Source organism: Alosa alosa, chromosome 9 (genome assembly GCF_017589495.1).
Source record: "Alosa alosa isolate M-15738 ecotype Scorff River chromosome 9, AALO_Geno_1.1, whole genome shotgun sequence".
NCBI classification, from domain to species: domain Eukaryota; kingdom Metazoa; phylum Chordata; class Actinopteri; order Clupeiformes; family Clupeidae; genus Alosa; species Alosa alosa.
In genome coordinates, this window is record NC_063197.1 from 1,345,579 (window position 1) to 1,364,988 (window position 19,410).

The 19,410-nt window shown below is 40.5% G+C and overlaps 1 protein-coding gene across 5 annotated transcripts in view; it reads right to left on the reverse strand.

The window, feature by feature from the left end:
- ap3d1 (adaptor related protein complex 3 subunit delta 1) overlaps positions 1-19,410 on the reverse strand; it is an 83,884-nt gene that overhangs the window by 27,443 nt on the left and 37,031 nt on the right. For 3 of the 5 annotated variants that reach the window (XM_048251676.1, XM_048251675.1, XM_048251678.1), the window contains exons 10-11: positions 7,431-7,480; positions 6,984-7,056 (exon numbers count right to left, since the gene is read on the reverse strand). In XM_048251676.1, the coding sequence (XP_048107633.1) occupies positions 6,984-7,056; positions 7,431-7,480 (123 nt within the window). The remainder of the gene's footprint in view (positions 1-6,983; positions 7,057-7,430; positions 7,481-19,410) is intronic. The other 2 variants (XM_048251677.1, XM_048251679.1) reach the window with 1 other exon arrangement.

The following is a 19,410-nucleotide window of genomic DNA, read 5'->3' on the forward strand; positions in this document are numbered from 1 at the left end:
CCTTCTGGCAGATCTTTTCCTCTCGTGGCCCCGGACTCCTACTTTAGTCAGCAGATTCCATACAGATTGGGCTGTGAATCTCAGACATCACACCTCCACTGTGAACAGAGGGGCCTTTTTGAATAGATGTGTCAACATCTGTTCTGGGTCATGTGTGTGCTGATCCCTCTGACAAGTATAGAATAGATCTTTCCCTCCATACTGAGCAAAGAAAGCAACAAAACTGGCTGATCCGTGTGAAACATAATTCTTTAGGGATGATGCACTTTTCTGCTCTTTCTGTCATGTTGCTGGAACAGTGAGGAACATCTTTGTCTAAAAATCCTAAAGATATTCTTAAAGATTCTTTGTCTTTAAGACTCCAAACCAAGTTGTTTATGGCATTTCTTGTATAATTGTATGGTTTTCCGCTGGGATCTTCAACAGTAAGAACATCTTCCCCTATTATTTTGCATAAGTGAATGGTAGTGGCATCGAGTAATAAAAAAGTAGCCCGGATATTTATCCGTCATTTTGATCATGCATGAACACCCTTGAAAATAATATATCATTGAGCAAAAGTCCATGTTTGGATCTTTTGCATAACATTCAAGCAGCATGCTACTTCACATTACTTGGCATGTGTGCAACAGGGGAGCAGGCATTTGGTAGTAACTAACTGGAAATTGAAGCAGGTCATTATAATGTGTAGTAACAGTTTAGTTATTCCTTGTTTCCCTCAGTGAAAGATCTGGACCGTCACTTTGGGCAACTTGATTCTTTCCTTCACTGGCTTGTGTGGGCCTTCAGGGATGACTCTGGAGGTTACCCACATGTGTTCTTGGAAAGACGCATGTTCTGAAATACTTCATATACGTTGTTTGAACTGACTGTGTCCATGTCTTTGTAATGGCCATTATCTTTGTGTCCATTCTCCTTACTTGGAATATTGCTAATTACTATTCAAGCCCATCCCCCTTAGTCACAGTTGCCAATTCAGGCTTCATCCACAAGAGACTGAAAGGTTTTGAAAACATATTTTTCCTTTGTGCTTTCAAAAAGTTTCACATCCACATCGTTTTCAGAAATAATCTTTTCCAGACGAAAACACAAAAATGAGTAGAAACGCTGTAGATGAGTAGAAACGCTGTAGTCTGGCCAGCAGGTGGCGCCTTGCCGGTGTAGAGCCACGGTTGTCAAACTGGGGTACGCGTACCCCCAGGGGTACGTGCCTTTTCAAACGTTTTCTCTATCCCACGTTGGTAACTTAACTTCCGCATTTGCACTGCACATTAAAAACTTATTTTCTCCGCATTAACAAAATATTCGAGAGTAGAGACAGAGAGGGTAAAACAGCGTTTCTCAAACTGTGGGCCGGGGAGAAATGCCAGGTGGGGCGCAAACTGACGTGAAAAACAGGAGTTTTTTTATTTATTTTTTTATCTGTAGCCTAGGCCCATGTAGCACCCGATGCGCAATGGGCGCACTGTGTTATTCATAGGGAAGCGCTCATGTCAAGGCAGCTTAGTTAGTCCCGACCTGAATGAGATTTTGAACGAGGTTGTGAGATTGGTGAAAGGTCTTGTGACGTCTTGTGAAAGGTCTTGTGAAAATGTCCTTTTTAGTCTTTGTCATATTTAGTCATTCAAATATAATTTTTGTTAGTCAAGTTTTAGTCGACTAAAAGTCTCGTCATTTTAGTCTAGTTTTAGTCAAAAGAAAACTAAAGGTATCTTAGTCTTAGTCAGTTTTAGTCAACACATTTTAGTCTTTTTTATAACAAATTATTTCTGATTACCATTTGAGTCAAAAAAGTGTTTCACACATCTCAATTTTCCAACAATATTGTGTGTCCACAGGGCTACTGGGTCTGTTATAATTACTCACTCTGATTTTTTGTCAGTCAGTATGTTTACATGCACAGGTAAGTCGAGCTACAGTTATAGCTTCGGCTGGGATTTGACCATAGACAGTAAAAGATTTGACTGGACCACTGTCATATTCGTAGACCAGTGTTTCTCAAAGTGTGGTCCGGGGATCACTGGTGGTCCGCAAGCTATCCCAAGTGGTACGCGAGCAGACGTGGCAAAATATAATATAGATGAGTTGTTTGCAATATTGAACCAACTTGTATGTAAAAACAGTTCTGCAACACTGTCTATGTAAGATATGCCAGTTTAAATCATACAGTATGAATCCACACAATAAGCAAAGTGCAAAGACAATAAGCAAGATGGTTCAGTGAGTAGGCCTATTGTGTAGACTAATTATAGGCTACTGTTGAAGTAGGTCTAATCTTTTTTTTTTTTTTTTTTAGCTAGGGTTAGTTAAGTGGTCCTGAAACTGAAAAAGTTTGAGAAACACTATCATAGGCCAAAGTATTAATGTTTTACTCCGCCTAGCTAGATGGCGATATGCGCCCAAACACAACACATTCCCCAAACAGACTCTCCATCTTAGCCATTGCTAACTTGCTAGCGAACTTTCCATATTAGCTTACTTGCTAGCAAACTTTGCATCAGTCTAACTAGTTAAATAGTTGACATTACATGCTGAACATTTTCGTATGGACATTCTGGGGGATGCTAATTTGTATGAGAAGCTTCAATTTCTGGGTATGTAGCATTGTGGCATAAAGCTTAGGTAGTTAGCTTGCTAACTCTGGCAGAAATCTCCAGTGTTCTTGTTCCATGTAGTTTAGGTGTTGCAGCCACAGGGTTGCAGCAACAGCAAGTGACTAGCCTACAGGAAAGCTGTTTAGCATTATGAACTCATTCGAATATTTTGAAAACATAACAGCTAGATATTCTGTCTTCTGATTTTGTAGGCGAAAATGAAGAGATTTTATCTTAGTTTTTATTTCATGCAAAACATTTTAGTCTCTGCTTTTTTTTAGTCAACAATAATGCATCTTAAGATTGTCTTAGTCAGTGTTTCCAGGACATTACTGCCCGTCTAGTCATCGTCTCTCGTCTTAGTCATGAAAAAAGGTCGTTGATTTAACATATTTCCTCTCGTCTTGTCTGACGAAATTAACACTACTTAAAAGCGTGTCTATTCTCCGCACTTTGAGAGGAGATGGGAGCTGACAAAAGGCTGTACTGTTTCACAGCGAGGCAAGGCTTTCCCCGAGGTACAGTTCTGTCGGCGTGTTTGAGCTCGAGTCACCTCTTCTTGGAGGAAGAAGCGATGTTTAAATCTGCAAGCACGCTCACTAATGAACATTTCTTGACGAAGCTGGCCTATTTTAGCGATATATTTGGAAAGCTCAATGAGTTAAATTTCCAGTTACAAGGCAAAGACAAGCACCTAGCAGATAAGATCATTGCATTCAACAAGACGATTGTGTGTGAGATTAGGTGCAGATCTATTTAAAATCATTATATTCAGCACATTTGTAGGCCTATCATATGTTGACTATTGATGAGATTTGTATCATATGTTTATGATCCTATGCACTATTCGACAAAATTGATAAAAATAAATATTAATAAAACAATTTAAAAAAAACTTGTTAACTCATTGAGTGCCTTTTCCTTCCCATGCGTTGAGTGCCAAAAATGTAATATTACGTTTTTAGCTTTTTTTTTTAAATTACGAAACTAGACACTCTAACACACCTTATATGTGATTTTGGGAACTCTGTGATGAATGGAAATGAAATATATGACAATCGTGAAACTCATGAAAACGCACAATCTGGACATTTTATCTGGACATTTTATCATAACTCAGTTGCCGCTTTGGGTCGAATCAGTGACGCATGCACGTCAGGTCAAAACCAGGCCATTTCCGTGGGTCTATCACTAGGTGGCAGTCTCGCTGATCACGGAAAGTTTACACAAGTAAGTAACAGGCAACACTTAACACATATCTCCATTTCTAGAAAAAAACAGCGATTTTGATGAAAACTAGCCACTGTTTAGCTTGGGATTTCTCAGGAACAGAGGCGTGTAGAAATACACGGTTTGCACCTACCGAGAGCTTAAAGTCTCACCTTTTAATCGAGCTATTGTATGTGTTCATAGCTATAACAGAGAATATGCTGTGGCTGTATAAAAATCATCAACAATGGTCTAGATTGCTGGCACTCTAGAACAAAGCTCCCGAAAACAGCTTGGCATTCAATGAGTTATCAATTGGTGGTGTTGGGGGTACTCCGGAAGATCATAATGTCTCAGGGGGTACATGCCTGTTAAAAGTTTGCAATTCAACTGCAAAACTAATAAAGTAAATTTGAAAGATCAAGGTTTGTGATGGCTATGCATGTTAAAATGCTTTGACACTGCCTGTTTGGGATGTCCTGCCATATAAGCAGTGGGGTTCGTCAGGACTGTGACATCAGCATTTTCAAGAAGTTGAGTTTTGCCTGTCCACACGGCAACCCCTACTCCAGAACCCATTTTCAAAAAAGCGCTGTGCGCACAAAAGGCCGAAATGACACAAAACTTTTGCATTTTCACAACTGTTTCCATGTTTCCGTGTGGACCTCAGACAAAGTGTACGGGAATTGAGTATAGCAACAATAGCAGATGTCTCAAAATGATACCCCAATTGGCTTTTTTTAAATAATCTGATTTTGCTTAGACTATATCAAAAAGGAGTCATGTCCTACATTTGTTACCCTAAAAATCTAGATTTAATTTGTAATTCCTTTGGCTAAAAACTGTAACCTTGACGTATGTGTATTATGTAATGTCTACAATTAATATATGCTATCTGATTATACATTGCTGCTTAATTGTCCTAGGCTACTTTGAAGAAAGTAGGAAACATATTTAGGGTTTTTATCACAAGGAAACCAGAGAATCCTCAATGTAGCCTAATGATGGCTTTGCACACTATTGGCATCATCATAACCAGTGTCAGTGTCACCTATAATGCATTTAGATTATCATGAGTGAAAGCATAGCAACTGACAAGTACTCAAAATGTGTTGTGAACTCCTAAAAGACTGTTGGAAAGCCATTCCAGGTGTCTAACACAAGTGGTTAAGAGAATGCCAAGAAGGTGAAAAGCTCTCATCAAAGCAAAAACTGGCTTTTTTTTCTTATTTACCAGATAATCCTATGCATATTATTTCATAGTTTTGACCTTCAGTTTTCTTGTACAATATTATAGTCAAAATAAAGAAAAATCCCATCACCTTTCCACCAGATCTGTCTCCGTAGAGATATGGCTGTGACAAAGTCACCACAAATGACTAGAGGGGTAGCAATGTAGGCTATTCCACCAGCTGCGGCCACGGTACGGTTCAGAAGCAAATTATGCCAGAAGCGGCATTCTGCGTTCAGGGTTCTAAATTAACACCCACCAACACGCCAAATGCAGGTTAATAAAAACTTACTAGCCAGTTTGGCCAGTGATGCATGAGGCATTACATGCATGATACATAAGGCTCTGTTCTCGGTCATATATCCACCTGGCAGTACTTCCTACATTTCCCATGACCACTGTGCCGTAATGCCACGTGATGACATTTCATACGCCCATTGGCTGCGCGCAGTTTGCAGTGAAACCAGCGCGAGAGACCATGGAAACGAACGGAGTGTCTACCAGAAAACACATGGAATTAGAAGAACAAACAGAGCCAGAGCAGGGAGCATAGACTGAAAGAGGGAGTTACGCGTTACGAAATATTAACGCAATTAACGCATTGTGCACTGTGATAGGGCACCAAGAGACAGAGGCGGGACCATTATTTAGCCAATAATTATAGCTGTACTGCAAACTGTTTTTCACTCTTGTTAGAGAAAGTATACAATGTCAACATGCACCAACAGCATGTTACATAAAGATGATAGCCTACTTTTCGGGTCCTCTCTATAAAGATCCAACTTGAACGTAGGATCTATGCTACTCCATTTAATTGAGAACGCGTCTGAGCGCGCACGAGAGGGAGAGAAAACGAGTGGCAGGTTCTAGCTGGCTTGTCATTGTGGATGATCTTCTTTTTATTAAGTTAAGATTAAACTAAATGCAGCCATAGTTGAGACAGACTTATGGGCTTTGCTTTGAAAGGTTCTATATCCAATCAGATAGCATTTGCTTATGAATATTCATAAGCTTGACATCTTCAACGACGCCTATGGATATTGGGCTCACAAGGGTATCATGTTAAAAGCTAACAGTGGCACTGTGCCAGAGAAAAAAACACTATTTTAAACTCAAAACAGAACACTACAACAACATAGGATTTGCTACAGAGGCATAGACAACATAACTGTTTTGCTAGCCTAGGCCTACCAGTTAGAAAACAGTCCAACAGACCAATCACATAGGGAACTGCCCATTTTTCCGACATCCCTTTATTCTGACATCTCAATAGTTAAAAAAAATGCCCATTGGTCCGACAGCCTGTTATTCAGTAGGCCTAGTCTCTTTCACCTGCAGCCGTCTCATTTAATTTCAGTCAATATTGGTTATAGCCAATGATTTGGTTCTCAGTGGGCAATAGTTTGGCTGATTTCATGCCCACGTAGCTTAGGCTATATGTTAGGCCTACTTGTTGCTTTTATTTGCTATTGCACCAAATAAGATTTAGCTAGCCACATGCTATTTGCTATAGACCTTGGCCTAAAGGACATTCCGTTTGTAACAATTTGACCTTATTTAGAATACCAACAAACATTACATTTGTTATATGCAATAACTGCAATTATGTAGGCATATCATGTAATCTGAAACCTGCTGCCCTGATTAAAAAAACAATGCAACTGATCTCAGCTGGTATTCTGTCTATAATGGAGTGGAATGGAAATGTCTAAGTGACCCCAAACTAGGGGTAGTGTATGTAAATCATTTTGGATTAAATATCTCTGCTAAATGAATAAATGTAAATGTAAAACGCTTTATGTGTGTGTGAATATTCAGACAAAATCTGAAGCCCAGATTGAGTAAATGGAGTAGGAAGAGTGATCACATAACATTGAGGCAACACTCATCTACTTGACTTGGTGACTATCCACTACTGCAAACACACAGACAATGAGAGAATGACACACTGCAGGCATTGACAGAGGGCTCACAGTTCTGGTCCGAGTCTTCAATGAGGATTCGCAGCTTCTGCACACAGAGCTGAGAGAGCAGGGTGGAGGGGAGGGGAGAGGAGGGGGAGAGGAAAGAATATAACAGAGACAGAGATAGAGACAAGGGAAGGAAATCAATTACAATTCACCGTAAACCTTTCCACACCAGACTCAATGTTTTATTATAACACAGATCTATCAATACTATTTTATCACATGCAGAGTAGGCCTAATAAGCAATCTGGGATATTGGTCATGGTCACTAATGCACAGTGCTCACTAGACTTCGGTTCAAAAACATTGACAATATTATATCAGAAAAATGAAAGCATAACACTAAAATATCTGGACATAACTGCAATAAACTGGAGTGGAAAGGATTAACGTGTGACAGTAAAACGACACAGGAAGGCTGGAGCATACCTGAATACTAGCACTGTGGTTGGGCATTCCGGATGACAGGGATATCAAAACTGCAAAAACAGGAAATATTAGTTGTGAAATTGCATAATTACATTAAAGAACAGATCAGAGGTGCATTCAAATTCACAAACGTAGGTGAACATTTACTAACAGAACAGGTTTCTGTTTGTTTTGAGCTCTCGGCGAACTTGCAAACAGTCTGAGGAGGTAGTTCTCCGTGAACATACAATAGAGCTGGAAGTGAGCTGGACAAAGTGTTACCGTTACAATGGAATGTTTGAACAGTTAAATTTGAACGATTTTGTGTAGATAAAACATATTCGCCACGAACATTCACCACTCAGATTATGACCCCTTTGAGTTTAACAGGCAACAATACCCTGACACATGTAACTAAGGGCCAAATAGTATCAGTCTTTACTAGGGGTGTCACGATTCTCCAAATCATTGATTCGATTTAATTTCTGATTTTAAAGACAGGATTCGATTCAATTTTCGATCGTTTTTAAATATTACTATTAATGCATTCCTTATGTTGTTTACTTTTTTGGCCTTTTCCTATTCTGTTTTGGGGGGATTTTATTTTGAAACCATTCCTACCGCGAGGTTGTAAACAGAAGACACAGGGTTCCCGTGGAGTCTTAAAAAGTCTAAAATTCTGAACTTTAAATTTAAGGCCTTAAAACGTCTTAAAAACGGCCAGATTTTCATCCGAGGACTTACATTTCATTTAGTCAGGTCTAAACAGTATTTTACCATCGTTCCTTTAGAGAAACACTGGCCGCAGAAAGTTATTACAAAGTAGCAAAAAAGTATTAGTAAAAGTAGAGTCATAGCCTGCAAGGCGGAGCTCTAGCGTCTTTGCTACTACAAAACAAAACCAGCAGAATGTTGCCCTCAGAACGTTGGTTCGGTGTGTTCTTTCTGGGGGATATTGATGTTGGTACATACGCAATGATAAATCTACAAATCCTGTGATAAATGCCTGCCCGCAAATTACGTCTGCGTCTCCTCAGAGTTTGGAAAATGGGAAAGTGTACTTTCAACGAGACATGGCTAGATCACAGCGATTTCCACTGTCGGTTACAAGCGGTAGCCTACCCAGCTCCAGGTATGAGGCTCGCTGCAAACTTTGCAAAAAAACTATTCAACTAGATGTACCGCAGAGCGGTACAAAATATGACCGCCGCCCAGTCCAGCACATTTTTTCCACAAAAATAAATCACGCTGAAAGGCCTATATGATTCTAACTGTCTCACTAAATTGCATTATCCACACTCAATTCTCACTGGTATCTGCTAGACAACAAGTACCAAAAACATGATTAGTTCATAGATTTTACATGTAAAATTCATTTTATACAACCCCACCCCATCTTGCCTGTTCATAATTCTGAGAAATTCTTGAATTGTGTGCATGTGTGCGATACACGTTTATGTTTATGTTTATGTGTGTGGGTGTGTGTGTGTGTGTGTCGTCTTTGTGTGTTTGCGGCGATATGTGTGTTTGTGCATGTGCATGCATCGCGTACATATGTCTACTGTGTGAGTATGTGTCATACGTATGATTACTGTGAATGTATGTGTGTGCGTGTGTATCTGTTTATGCACATGTGTGCACATGGAATGGGTTAACATGACACCTGGAAGAAAAATATACGGAAAAAATTGGTCATCCTAGGCCCTACGGTTCTCAAGATATTCACAGAAAACTGTGTCTGCCCTACCCTCCTTTCAGGGGGTCCAGTACAGCGGCTACAGATCAAAATGAAAAATGATTGTTCCATGCTATCTATCTGGGGTTACATGCCCACCAAGTTTCGTGTACCCCGGTCTTTCAGTGTCCCAGGAATCCTTGTTGGTGTACGGTCACTAAATGTACACATAAATTATTTTATTGTAAGGCCCCCCATGAACGAAAGTTCACAAAAATTGGCATGCATTCAGAGGGTGTCATAATGATCCTACACTTTCAATTTCATGCAGTTTTGACCATGTCAGCCAGAGATATTGTGATGAAAACACCTCATTTTTTGCTTTTTTAATTTTTTAACTAGGTGGCTTATACATGAAATAAGTGGTAATGGGATGGGTTGACATGCCCCCTTAAGACCAACATACAAAAAAAAGGTGGACCTCCTAGGCCATACGGTTCTCGAGATATTCACAGAAAACTGTCTCCGGCCACCTACAGGCCAGTTGGTGTATAGTAACATAAATTAATTTATTGTGTGGCCCCTCATGAACGGAATTCCACCCAACTTGGCGTGCATTCAGAGGGTGTCCTAATGATCCTACACTTCCAATTTCGTGCAGTTTTGACTATGTTAGGTCACAGATACCGGCGATTACAACACCTCATTTTTACTTTTTTGTGTTTAACTAGGTGGCACTATACATGAAATGAGTGGTTATGGAATGGGTTGACATGGCCCCTTGAGATCAACATACAAAAGAAAATGGTCCTCGTAATCTCGGTTCTCGAGATATTCACAGAAAACTGTGTCTGCCCTACCCTCCTTTCGGGGGGTGCAGTCCAGCGGGGGGGCTACAGATCAAAATGAAAAACGATGGTTCCATGCTATCCATATGGGGTTACATGCCCACCAAGTTTCATCTACCCCGGTCTTTCAGTGTCCCGGGAATCCTTGACGGAAATTTGGACATGCGACATTCGCATGGACATTTTGGACATTCGCTGCGCGGCGGTCATAATAAGGGACTCTGGGTGTGAAGGCGCTGGAGTCACAAGCCAGATCAGAGAAACATAAGCTAGTCGCAAAATGTGAGCCGTTTATCACAGAACCTACAGTGGGCAGTGCTTCGACTTGGCCAGCTTCACTCGCGGTCCGCGCGTGGGATCACGCGGTATCACGCGACTTTAATTTGTATTTTTCCAGTGAGACGCTGCAACAACCCAAACAACCGGTAGATGGCTCAAGTGAGCAGGGTGTCTCGTAAAAAGAAATGGAGCCTGGAAAACCCTACACAGACTTCACTGCAGACTTTAGCAGACTGGTTTAGAAATAATGTAATAGCCAGAAATATGCCTGCCCTGCCCTAATAAAGAAATATTTGGTTAACTGGGCGCAGTGAATCCCGTTTGCAGCCATAGAGACGCAGGGACAAATTAAACATTCTGGTTTTCTCCGAAAAGCAACGATGATAGACAAATATCATTTGGACAAAATATAGAGTATTAACCTCCGTTGCTCAGCCAAATGCCTTCCTGTTACGTCCTGTTATCACGGAGTTACAGGCGATAAACAATTTTTGATGGTCACAAGTTTACTTCATTAGGGACTGTTCGTTATTTATTACCGGAGGAGTTTTGGGAGCATTAGTCCAAAAAGACGTGACCCTCCCTCGCCAGCAATACATTTTTCTATGACCCTCCAAAGTGATTATGAAAAAATCACTGTCAACTTTTTCCGGGTTTATCGCCTACTGTATTTTTAACGTTTTTCACATATTTGGCCATAAGCCGCTTATCATAGGCTATCCACGAAACCAAACTACAAAGGCTAACACTTTAACAGGGGGAATTAATTGGGCATGAATCATGCTGAACGCTATTTCGCTACCTTAGAATAATAAGGTTCTATCTGCATTTTGAGTAGGTACAACCGGGACGATTGAAAACGGGACGAATGAAACATTCCGGTTTTCTCCGAGTGCAACGATGATAGACAGTCATCATTTGGACAAAACATGAAGCATATTAACCTCCGTTGCTCAGCCAAATGCCTTCCTGTTACGTCCTGGTATCACGGAGTTACGAACTATAAACGATTTTTGATGGTCACAAGTTTACTTCATTAGCGGTTTATTTTTTGGATTATTAAAGAGTGTTTTTAATTTAAAGGTTTGACTTCGTGCTCATTCAGTAGAGCATTTAGTGCTCTCCCCAATCCCAGACGTTCACATTGCATGTTTGTTTGAAATGGATGCAACCGCGAGATAGGCTATGCGTTTGACAATGAGTTGTTAACAGAACCAAGACATATAGCCCAGCAGCAATCTAGGGACTGATCGTTATTTATTCAAGGGGCCACCGGAGGAATTTTGAGTGCTTCAGTTGGAAGTTGCATGACCCTCTCTTGCCTGCTAGAAATTGTTCAATGACCCTCCGACAGAATTGTTAAAAAAGACATGACCCTCCCCTGCCAATTGTCTTCCGCCCGCGCCACAGCCACACACTTTGTGATAACATTCTTAAATCAATCTTTCCCGTGAGCTTGCATGCTACCAGTCCTTCCTTTTCAAATGTGTTTGCCTGTTTGCACAATTTCACAAATAATCATATGTGATTAATAGTATGACAAATAATCCCTGTGCACGGGGGGACCCAAACAATGCATGCCAACTGTTTCCGTGTTTATCACGATTTTAACTTTCCCCGCTGTCTTGCCGCTTTAATGTTTTCCCGTGAATATCCCATATTTTAATACTCTCATAACAGCCCTGCCATCGGGCCTGTCTCTGTGTTGCCCTGTTGCTACCCCTTGCCCTTCCAACGAAACAGATGTCTTCAAATCATCGTTTTTCTTGCTTGAAGGCTTAACTTACAGTGATGTTAACCTATTTAAGTTTAACGGCGCGATTGTGTCGTGAGAGCACGATTCATTGGCGCTTGCATGTTCGGCCTTATAATCTCGTCGCGCACCTGAGGCTACTCAGCTGCAAGAGAAATAATTTCCCCTGTTTGTATGTTCACTGCAAGTTGGCCTACCATAACTTACCAACTCTGCACTGTAGACTGGCTATTTATATTTTTCTGTGAAATAAGCAAATGTATTTGTTCAACTTTATGAAGCAGAATTACGATAGGGTACTTGGAACATAATACATTTGACAAAGGACAGATGAATGTTGCTAGTGACAAAATATTAACTTTCAGTTTTTTACGATGTCTTTGTCATGGGGAAGTGTTTTTCCCCATGCATTTATTCTAGGTTACTGTCAGTGAATGCCGAGAGAAGCTGGTTCTGTGTTTCGCTCATGTCAGTGACTGACGCGAGAGAAGGGGGTTGTGTTGTGTTGTGTTGGCGTTAATTTATTTTCATTGGGCATACCGTGCGCGTGCAGTCCACAGCTCTTCAGTTCTGACAAAGCCAAAATTACTCCTTTGAAACAATGAGTACAGGAAGCGCGTTTGTATGGTTATATTGCTTGGGGGGGGGGGTGTCCCAAGCAGCTTTCAGTCATAAGGCTACTTTGAGAACATTCCAATTCACCCGACACTAATATTCAAAATGTTGAAAACTATTTCGGCATAGCCTATAAAGCAGTTTAATTCAATGGAATGTTAGTTGTAAACAAACGAGCTACTTGGTGAGGCTTGGCCTCACAGATGCGCTCGTGCCTTAGATGGCAGGAAAAATCTTCACGATAGGCCTATTAACTAACCACCCGATTCACGTTGGCTGGGGGGAAGGGGGACCATCAGACAATTGTGCCCAGTTAATCCGGCCCTTCCCCCCAAAAATCACACCTTCCCACCTCTGACAGCTTAAAAGAAGTCAAGAGGACTCCTTACTCACAGACCTATTCACAAACCTGCGGTTTTGAAATCCTATGCAGCTACAGGAGCTTCCAATCGCGAGGAAGCAATTTTGCATTGTAGGCATAACTAACATGCAATGACCTTGCGCCAACAACAACCAAAACTAGGCTAATCATTGTCAACATGTAAATTAAATGTAACATTATTGTGAATCAAATTAAAATGTTCTCTTTTTGCAAACGTGAGGCATAGTAACAGAATAATTTAATAATGTTACAAGATACTACATCAATCCATTATGCTTCATTGGGCTACTAGGCTATTTGTTTTGCCTTGATTCATTTAGGCTAGGCCTTTTTTATTCAGGGCCATATTCACAAAGAATTTTAAGGCTAAAAGTAGCTCCTAACTGGCTTAATTTAGGAGCAACTCCTAAAAATAATGGGCGTGTCACTCCTAACTTTAGGACTCCTAATTTTTTCACAAAAAGTCATTCAATGAAGCATTTTAGACCTAAAAGTAGCACCTAAGTCTGGGACAGCTTAAGTCGAGAGGACTCCTAACTCACTAAGACCTATTCATAAACAGCTTTTTTTGTGGCATTTTACGCTATGCGATGTTTTGAAATAGCCTATGCTAACAGGAGCCACGGAAGACTCACTCCTAGTTTAGGAGTTGTCTGAAAGGCTTTGTGAATAACTTTTTTAGAGAAAAACTCAATCTAAAATCTTTAAGTGCGATTTAGGAGTAGCCTACTCCTAGTAGTAAGATAAAAGCCTTTGTGAATAGCCTACGGCCCCAGTTATTCATCATCTTCCGTTTTTGTGTAGCGACGCATTCTGAGACCTGTCACTCATCATCGTAAGGGAGGTGTTTGGAATCATGCCAGCGTTACAATCATCAGCCAATCATCCAATCAAGGTGGTCACGCTTGCCCATTTACGAAATTAATGGTCGAAAATTACTGATGATCATTGTTATTTAAGAACATGCAGTGTAGCGTAGGTACCAAAACATCTTGCTCGTAAAAAAAGCATCATAACGCATATTCTGGCGGGTCTGTTATTTACTGTAGGCTCGCGAAACCACATGCCTTTTATTTTGGGCAAGCCTGCATTCATTCATTCATTCAACCTTTATTCTCGAGGGTCATTGAGGGAAGCCCTCATTTTCAATGAAGCCGAAATTACAGAAGCGAAGCAAAGCGCTCCACAAACAAGACAACATTCGAGGCCTTCTGTTGAAGAATTGTATATAAAGCCTGCGCTGACAGTAATCCTCCTGCCCCTGATAGGCCTACCACAGCTGTGGATAGTGTGGAATGTTCAAGTAATAACACAATCCAATGTGTGTCTCAATTGTCCCCCCGACCACCTCACACATTTCTCTAGATTTTGCAACGAACTTACATGACACAATGCCATAAAATATGCCAGTTTTAGGACACAGAATAATGTTTGTAATGATACCAGGTAGGCCAGGTATTGTCGAAGGTGCATGGTGAAGTGAAATTCTTACTTTGGAAAACAAACATTTGCCGATATCATCGCCGATCATCAGAATATTGCAACAGATTCTGTGTTCTGGACTGCAGGTAACTTGTTAAACCAGTGGTTATCAAACTTTTATTTCATTCCCCACTTTGATCAAGGGGCATGACTGATGATAGTGGAGATAACGTGTTATCCCGAGGCTTTTGCAAGTCGGCATCTTCGACGGTAGTCTATTAAAAATTTAAGTTTTCGATGTCCCAAACGGAGAGCCTTACTTTATTGTTTTTAACGATCTCTATGCTACTCACAAAAATTTAGACATGGGGACATGATGAAGTAGGTTATCCAACTGTCGTGTGTTAAATTATTGTGATTACGAGCCAGTGGTTTTCAAACATTATCGCGGACTCGACATCTAACTAAATGCAACAGGCTCATATCGTCCTCGCATTAGCAAAATGAGGACCAGTGTTTTGTCAAATTGCAAATAGCTATTCGTTTTAACTATTTTTTTTTTATGATAGTAGCCTATACAAAAAGCACTTCATACTATCTTAATCTTGGAATATGGGGGAGGAAGTGGCGCCTGCAGTCAGCCAAATATGAATGTAATTCTGCGGCATAAAGCAGATGTAATTGTTTATCGTTACAGAAAATAAAAATGACATGTCAAACAGTCAATTGACTACATTGCAGTCAAGAAGTAGGGCAAATTAATTTACTGAAACCAAAACGTGGGTCTCAGTCGCCTAAGCCTCTATTGCGTAGCCTGTTAAAAATGTTGCCAGATAGTATTAAATCGGCAACAACATTGTTTTCTGCAGAAGCCTACCCAAGGCTACAGATTAATTCTGAACAGTTATTTCTCTACTGGCTCAATTATCACACCACTGTTTTGATTTTATGAGTTACGTTAACCCCAACACTGACAATAATGTAGACAGCAAATTTCGATTTTCGTAGTCAAGCCTTAAGCCATACCCAAGTAGCCTAAATCGAGGTAATGTTTAATTATGCATGATTTATTTTGTTATTGAATTAAGTAGGCTGGGATTACTCGGCAACAATTATGTAAGGGGGCGGCAGGCAGAGCGATGTACAGTGGCAGAGCCGACGCTTTTCTGGCTGAAAGTGGTACTAAAGCTTCACGCAGCTTCATGCCGCGTAATGCGCGAATGAAGTGGTCATTTGAAAGCGATGCCCACTGTAGCCGCTAATATCAGTTGAAAGCTCCGGTTTCGACATCTGTGTGATTTATGTGAGAAAAGTACTCCGTGAGCAATTCAACAGAGAATAATGGATGTAAATTTGAACCATATTATTACTATATTTTTTAGGGGGGCTTTTGATTAACTTAGGGTGGTTTCAGCACCCCCAAAATACTGTAAACTTAACAACGTCCCTGACAACGCTCATACACATACCCCACCCGCACACATTCTCATGCAAACACGCACACGCGCGCACACACACATACAAGTGCAGAGACGCATGTCCACCCAAAACACTTTCACACCCAGTTTCAACTCCAGTCTCATTTTTGACTTCCTTGGATATATCATGGATATATCAATGCACAACTCCAAAAAAATGAATGCAATATGAAATATGAAAATGAAAAAAGAATAGCCTAGAATACATGGATTTCTGTGTAACGTCACGAAAACATACGCGCGCAAGAGGCAGAAAGCACCATAGAACAGCATAGAGCAGTGCTCTCCATGAAAAGAACAAAATGAGCTTTTTGTGCTGAAAACTGCACCAATTCGAAATCACGATGGTTAGAGAATGTTCAATATGTTCAATATCCCTAAAGGAATGCATGTCTTCGGGAAAAATTACAAAATATGATGTTAATGCAAATGAACGTCAAACTCTGAAATATAGCCTGAAATGAGATGTTATTATCATTGAGACAACAGGGGACCAGGGGTATATAAAAAATTACGATTGTAGCTTACAGCAGCGCGGCTGCGCGCGAATGTAGTTTTGTTGATAAACAGGAAACCCATCAGAGCAGCTGCTCCACAAACGTGTCTTAATTAACGTCATGCAGTTAACAAGGTGCGAAGGAGCTTGCTCTTCTCCGCAACCCTGTCTATCACGTCATCAGCATCCAAGTTCATTATAGGACCTCTTTCACTGTCGCCATCAGCATAAAGGCCTCCAAATTATCCTGTGACAATCGTGTCCTTAGGCGATTCTTGATGAATTTAAAGTAACACCAAAGAGTTTTTTGCACCTTAAAATAATGTTTCCAAAATCGTTTCAGTGGTTCATCAACTCGTAACAGGGTGAACGGCACTTCTGCATTAAACCCAGCGTGGCCCTCTATCGGCTATAACCGCACTATGTAAGTTTGCGTAAGTTTGCCAGATCGGGTAGCGGATCTGTAGTTCGATGGAATGAGACATAAGAAACTACAAATTTGACTTGCATTTGAAGTCGCAATACATCGTACTTTCATAAAATCATGCAACATATTCTACCTTGTCTGTGGACATTGTTATTTGCAATGCCGGTGCTGGATAAACAAATAGTGCGTTTGACAGAGGAAAAGTTCTTTAGTGTTGCTTTAAGAGTGGAAAAACTCTGTTTGCATGCCACTTGAGTACATGACAGTGTTAGTAGGAATTCATTTGCTAACCATATATAGTTAGGCACAGGTAAAGAGGTTTAACTGCTGGAGAAGGACATAGCAACAGATTGCACAATTCTTGCAGGTAGCACATTTCTTGCTCACCAGGTTTATTTCTGTATCTTCCTATATCTCCGCGGCATCATCAAAGTCCGACGCTTTGACTGTATAGAGGAGACTTTTTCAGGCTGTCCCAGTGCGTGGCGAGATGTGTCAATTCCGACTATAGATTTTCAACCGTAGCACCTTCACTGAATTTAAGCAGACATTCTCTTATGTTTTGAAGTGCATTTGGGGGCAGTTTATTAGCTTTTATAAAGGGAAAATTCCGAGGATCAAGGCATGCTAGATCGGCAATTCCCCGTGCTGAAGGTAGACGCATTCGGTTTTGAAATTCCCAGAAGTCATTGCTTCATGTAGCCTAACTTTTGTAAACCAATAATAAAATAAAAGATACAGGCAGCATATTTATTGTATTCCAATTTCAAACAATGCACTTTTAAATCATTTGATTGAATAAGGTTACAAAAGAATGTAGACTGATGTAAATATTGAGGGTCACCATGACTGTAGTGTAGAGACTCATGTCTGGTATAAATACTGATCAGTTTCCTACTATGAAGGAGGAAAAGGGAGTTAGAGATAAATGGCTTAGTCGAAGCCATGTAACACTATTGATGCTTGATAGTGGGCCAAGAGATATTGTAAACCCGTCTTTACGATAAATGGGCGGCGCAAACCCGACAAGCATGCCGCTTAGTGATTGGCCGGCCCAAACGGCCCACAAGGGGCCGCGGCCCTTCTGGCATCTGCCCAAATGCAAGACCGCCCAGTCAGTCACTGGCGAGCAGCCTAAAGTGTTGACGCCGCAGTAGGGGTGGGCGATATATATCGTCTGCGAGAATATCGTGATTGTTGTTTTAACAATGTGCAAATTGACATTATCGAGTATTTATGGGGAAAAACACTCGAAATCACGCATTGAAGACTCATACATTCCCAGGAGGTGTATGCGGGAGAAGCCCCTGGCTGCAGCAGAGCAAGTGTCACGTGATCACAACGTTGTCACACGCACGCCTAATGTTTATTTTGTGCAGTGAGATTAGCCTACTTGAGGTTTTATGTGGCTACTTCTGTTCAAGTAGCATTGATGAGACAGTCACGTTTTTTCCTACACGGTATTATATGGAGAGAAAACATTAGCCTTTGAGTCAGTTGTAAACAAAGAACTATTCTAATGTAACTCTTTTGTAAATGGACTGAAGTTCTCTATGGGATTTCTCATATACATTAGCCATAAGCTAACGCATTAGTTTCTATTCTGTAACTTGGAATGCTAGCCTACATGATTGCTCTTAAACAAAACATAGAAGGAAATAACTGAGATGTACTCTGTTGGTCTGCTTAGTTTTACAGTGAATCCTATGTAAAGGTTTGAAAGGAACATCAGCTTCAGACTTTCTCTTGGGAAACTGTTAGGCCTATTCATCTTCTCTAATGTAGCTGAGACCATGTCATTGCCACACACACAAGCGGGGGCAGAATTGGAAATGTGTCAGAGTGACAATGCATTGGTTGATTTGGTTAAAAAGTCACAGGTTAGGTTATTGGTTATTATTGTAATGATTCTATTCATAAATAATGAGCTGTAAAGTAACTCAGACTTAAACAAAAACAATGTTTTAAAGGATATCGACTGATTATCGTTATCGTCAAAATCACAAAAAATAGAGATATTATTTTTTGTCCATATCGCCCACCCCTACGCCGCAGTTCAACACGTGTGTGTTTTTGCATCTTGGCATGTATGCTGGACGTGACATTGGGGGTTTGGCTACATCGTCGATTCTACCTTTGAGTTCGAAGTTCAAGAACTAGATGTAATTTTGATCGATTTCGACTACAAAATCTAAATCGTGACACCCCTAGTCTTTACATACAACTTGTAATGGGACTATGTGTACACACAATCCTAGAATTTTACACTTTCACTAAATTTTCCTCAAAAATGGCACGTATGTATTTCAATGATTTGTCAACTTAGTACTGGTGAAAACTGACAATGAGTTGAACTGCTATTGGGTTATTCCATGTCACTTCAACCAGTGCCTCCCATTTGACCCAATCAGAATCGTGCCCAAACATCTCAACATAAGGTCTGTAAAAATTATACCTCCGAATTTTGGAGCTTTGGATCTTGATGACAGATGACAGGCTACTCTATAGGTGTTATCATATTTGAAATAATCAAATATGTCTTAAAGTTAAGTTCATGAAGTAACTTTGTTTGCCTTCATTTGATTCCCAATCAAGATACACTGCTAAAAATGGCTTTACATTGATG